General features: G+C 40.8%; 1 protein-coding gene across 1 annotated transcript in view; it reads right to left on the minus strand.

Moving 5' to 3' along the window:
* Positions 1–328: 328 nt before the first annotated feature.
* Positions 329–5,338, minus strand: part of LOC123959277 (cytochrome P450 2K1-like) — an 11,337-nt gene continuing 6,327 nt past the window's right edge. Inside the window, exons 9-10 of the mRNA XM_046033232.1 lie at positions 734–808; positions 329–372 (exon numbers count right to left, since the gene is read on the minus strand). Coding sequence (XP_045889188.1) covers positions 329–372; positions 734–808 — 119 coding nt within the window. The remainder of the gene's footprint in view (positions 373–733; positions 809–5,338) is intronic.

Genomic DNA, 5,338 nt, shown 5'->3' on the forward strand with positions numbered 1-5,338 from the left:
CTGACATTACCTGAAATGTTACTCGTTATCAGTCAGCAGGGACACTGTATTTAAGAAAACTGCATGCCCTGGATTATTATTTAGGCAGTATAAAGACAAAAATCATTGTTTAGCTACACCAAGATCTAAATTGTTTTAGTAACAATCCAACAAGCCACTATATATCAGATAGTTAGATAGAAAGTTACATGTGGACCAGATCTAGATCTGAGCCTTTTTACCATAGGTACCAAGTTTTAGAGATAGGGCCTGAGTCAGAAGTTCCAAGAAGCATTGCTAACACAGCTCACTGACAAACCTACAAGATGAAAGGGTTAACTAATCACAATCACATTATCATCATGGCAGATCCTTTTATGTTCCTCAAAGACCCTGGGAGCAAAAACATAAAACAAGAGTTCAGAGAAGCTGCATTATTCATGACAACACAAACGATCAAGAGTTTGCCCAGTTATCATGGAAGGTGTAAATCTTAAAATCTCCATTATGTTGAGGACTACTCATCTCTCTTAACCTTAAAAGTTGAGCTTGGAGGTTTGTTTTTGACCCTGACAAAACAATCTCACTACAAGGTCCATTTAGTAGCTGTTCTGTGCTTTTGTTACCCTTTTGGTAAGGCTGCATTTATTAATGCTGTTTCAAAGGTTAATAATAACACTATTGGTGTGAGATGCAAAAACTGTGCTCAGAATAATGACAGCCAACTCCAGAGGCCAGGCTCACAGTTCAGTACCTGTTGGCCTGGTGACCCCCACTGCGTGGCTGTACATAAAAGCTAAAGGGTAACACTGCTTCGTGAGGTCACTGCCTGAAGTAAAGACACAGATTGGTACAATGTCAGAGTAGAGCAGGTTCAAACATCCACTGAACATGGAAAATAACCTGAGGAAAAAACATGCATGGTTCAGGAGGTTGAGGTGTACCAACTGAATTTCATTCAGCTCACATCCACACAGTGTACACTCACAAAATGAACAGTTCTTTCCGATAGAGCCTTTGGTAATAATAGGGGATTTGGACGCGTGTGCTCTGGGGAACAGTCTTATTGATCTGGAGCACTGTTATTTGACTTTTGTGCAGGAAATGAATTGTCTATATAACAAAAGTTCAAAAATGTAATCATATAAAGGTACAATCACAACAATCCTGCATTGTAATCCTGTAATCATAATAATTTAAACAGAATTGAAATGGTAATAAATATGTGTGTGTAGGAGGGGGGGGGCAGTCTTTGGCAGTGATCTCAATTAGCATCCTAGTGGGCCTGAGGGAAGAAGCTCTTCCTGAGCCTCTGAGTGCTGGTCTGGTGTATCCGGTACCTTCTTCCCAAGCAGAAGTGAGAAGGACTCTAATGTGGGTGGTTGGGTAACTGCTGAGGCAAATGTCTCTTAATATCTCTGCTAAATGAGTTGTTTCGGAGAAGGCTGACATGAGAGTGAAAATATTAGGCTACCTAAATTACTGTTGCTCAAGCTTGTTCACCTTGCATCCAATTTTACTGGCAAAACAATGTAATTTATAATACAATATAGTTATAGTAGTTAATTTAACACTAACATACTATTTATTTGAACAACAGGTCATTTGTGTATAGTTTAAACAAGCAAGATACAAATTAATTAGTGAACTTTAGGCAATGAGAGCCATATTTTTTAAACTTTGGACAGAGCCAGGTAAGCCATTTCTCCTGAGCTTTATGCTAAAGCTTGGCTAGCCTCCCAGCTCTATACTTAATGAACAGACATTAGCTCAACAATTGTTGCAAAGAAATATGGAAGTTCTTGAATAAGACCAAAACGCAGACAGCTGAGGCAGATCTTGTGCAGTTTAATGATTTAATCACACAAAAAGACAGCGGTGTAAATTTGTGGGGCGGTCAGGTCATGGGTAAAGGAGGGAAAGTCTGAGGCCATCTGGTGGACAGCTTGAGGATGGCAGGTGTAGGCAGTTGGGGCTAGAGACAGGAACAGACCGAAAGAATAATGCAGAGGGCTGGGGATGAGAGTGCATGGCTGTCGGATGGGACTGAGAGGACTGAGAGGCAAACCATTATGAAATTTTCCTCTCAGTTAGCATGCCCACACTATCTCTTACAACTTGGACGTTACACTACATGTTCAGACACATGGAACATGTGTGGGCAAATCTGATGTTTTCAACTTTTATCAATTTCATAGCATCTAATATTTAGACCATGCTGTTGTTTGTAAGTGACTGTGTCCATTTTCAAGGTTCAAGCATCATTAACCTATCTGCAGTGGTTGCTGTGGTAACAGCATGAGTGTGCACAGTATGCTAATAAATAAAACCAAAATAGAAAGCTGCAGGCTAGATGAGGAATACAGATGCATCCTCCTGCACTTGAGGCCATAGCATTTAGTCGCAGTGATTACCTCCTCGGTGACATCAGGCAGAATCAGTGGGGAAGGAGGACGTTTATAAGCAGCCATGTTTCATGCTGCAGTCACAGCCATTGCATATTGCTCTGGATTATGTGTCAAAGTGGTATAAAGAACGTTTTGAGCTCAGAGGCCAAACTGAGACCCACTTCTACTAGGATGTGAATTGGTTTTCAATCATCTATGAGTGGGATTTGAACCTGATTTACAAAAATTTATATCTCCATGTGTGTATCCAAGCCTCAATTGAAAGCAGTCTGGCTAAGATTTGGTCTGCCATTCTGGACGTACTGTAGTTTTGGAGATTTTCACGGCTGTCTCACAGCCTGTGATTTACACACAGCTCTTGATGCAATATGGTGTATGAAACATTTCTGTTTGTGTCCAAGTGATTCTATGGTTCGTATCAATCCCCCCAACACGCAGACAGACTGATTCACTGTGGTTAAATGAATCATCTCTCAGTTAAAACCAATTCTTATTCCATTCTTCTCTTTGGAACTGTGTGTGTGTGTGTGTGTGTGTGTGTGTGTGTGTTGTAGATCTGACTCATCTCTCCATTGTCATCTAATACATTGTGAAAAATGCCCATCTGTCCAACGCTTTGGATTCATCTAGTTGTTTGCAAAGATGGTTGAGTGTTGTTCCTAAACACTCATATTCAGCCTATGTTTTATACTAATGAGTATGAGTGCGGATGGTTCAAATTGTGTGTGTAGTGTGTATAAATGTGGTGGAATTCATTTGAATCACTTCTCTGTCCACTTCATTCTGTAAGCACACAGAGCTTCAGTAAAATTAATTTGTATGTCACTATTGCTGCATATTCCAAAACTATTGAAATCAACTGTCCAAGATTGGAGATTGTTTATATAATACTATGTGTTTTTTAGCATTTTTACCCACTATTCTCCCAATTTGGAGCAAGCACTGCGGTCTTAGCTACTTCTAACTCCCACTCAGTGCAGCACAGTGTGGAAAACGTGGTATCTTAGCAGTTTTATTAAGTTCAGAACTGCTCATAGTGTCTCTTTCTTTGCTTCTTTCTCTCAGTGTCAATCCAGAGAATCTGAAGGGATTTCATAATTAATGATTTTTATTTTTCATCCTACTTTGCATTTAGCACTGTTAAATACACATAATTTAACAATATATTAAAATAAGGGTATACATTTACATTAATGTTTAAAAAATTAGCTGTTGACTCCAGGCCCCTTCCTCCCACTCTCTTTGCAATGGTCTAAGTATCCTGTTGCCTTCAAATACCCACGTGAAGTGCACACAGCAGAATATACACAGCAACATAGTATAGTTTGCCTAGAGCTCTACTATCTGACAATCTGACTAACTGAAATTTGCTATGTGTCAATTTAATTGTTGTAAATTGATTCACAATTACCATTATGTATATATGGGATGTTGTGCTTGTGTGTTTTCCCTCCCTGCCCTAAGCAGGACCTTGCCCCGCCCCCAATGCTGCAAGCAACAACGTGAGGAGCGTGGCTGATTCCACTCTCCTAATCAGTGGAGAGTATAAGGGCTGGTGAAGGACGCTGCTGTGGGTGAGAGTATGGTGGTCTACAGCGAAAGAGACAGTGTTACCGAGTGTTTGGAGTCTGCGGCGAGCATGTGGCAGTTGGCAGAGACAATAACTGGTGTGACACCAAAATGTTTGACCTATCAGATTCTGTGACCCAAATGGGAAGTTAAGCACCAGAGGCTTTGTTGACAATGTGAAGCAGTTGCAGTTTGGTTGGGTTTAGGCACCAAAAGTACTTGGTTGGGTTTAGGCACCAAAAGTATTTGGTTGGGTTTAGGCACCAAAAGTACTTGGTTGGGTTTAGGCACCAAAAGTATTTGGTTGGGTTTAGGCACCAAAAGTATTTGGTTGGGTTTAGGCACCAAAAGTACTTGGTTGGGTTTAAGCACCAAAAGTACTTGGTTGGGTTTAAGCACCAAAAGTGCTTGGTTGGGTTTAAGCACCAAAAGTACTTGGTTGGGTTTAGGCACCAAAAGTACTTGGTTGGGTTTAAGCACCAAAAGTACTTGGTTGGGTTTAGGCACCAAAAGTACTTGGTTATGGTTAGGAAAACATCGTCGTTTGGGTGTAGTCACAGAATCTGATAGGTCACAGATTTTGGTGATACACCGGCAGTGGCAACAGTGGCCTGCGGTTAAGTGTAGTAATTTACTTTTGCGTTTGTTTAACCAATACCTTCGTTCCCTTTTAAAAGGACCATTGTTGCTCGCTTCCCTTTTGGGAGGTGTTTTCTGTTTACTGAGCATTAAGAGACACTTTTTGTTATATTGTAAATAAATACCCTTTTCTTTGCAAACGTACTCCTGTTTCCGCATTTTCTTCTGCCCTGGAGTAATTATACTAACCTCCTCTCCCTGGGCTTCCATCTGAGATTCGTAACAAAGTGCAAAATCAATTAAATGTGATTTTTGACTTAGCATTGGGTTATACTGCAGGTACCACCTTAAGGCGCTTATTACTTAAGGGGATATTGTACCTTGATGGTGTATACTGCCAAACAAAGGTTCAACTCATATTACCACAAACCAATTGACACACAGAATACCTGGTGCACTCAGAGCTCCTGAGGGTCGGGATCCCTGGGACAGTTGTCCACTTTCTGTGGTTGGTAATGCTGCCTGAAAGAATCGAGTTGATTCACAGATTAAATTTGTAGTGAACAACGTTGTGGATTTGTGCATTTTATATTGAATAAATTTGGAGCTACTCTAAATTCCTTTCTCCTCCTCAGAGAAGAAGGGGGAGGGGTCAAAGTTGCTTTCTCTAAGTGCTAGCCGACCATAAAACTGGCACCGTTTTGATTCCGAAGCTGATAACGCGGGGCCTGACTGTTAAACTGACAAAGGGACACAAACCAGCCATTGGCATCTCCCTGAACAGCCTATCAAAACTTCCCCCT

This window comes from Micropterus dolomieu, linkage group LG20, assembly GCF_021292245.1.
Source record: "Micropterus dolomieu isolate WLL.071019.BEF.003 ecotype Adirondacks linkage group LG20, ASM2129224v1, whole genome shotgun sequence".
NCBI lineage: Eukaryota > Metazoa > Chordata > Actinopteri > Centrarchiformes > Centrarchidae > Micropterus > Micropterus dolomieu.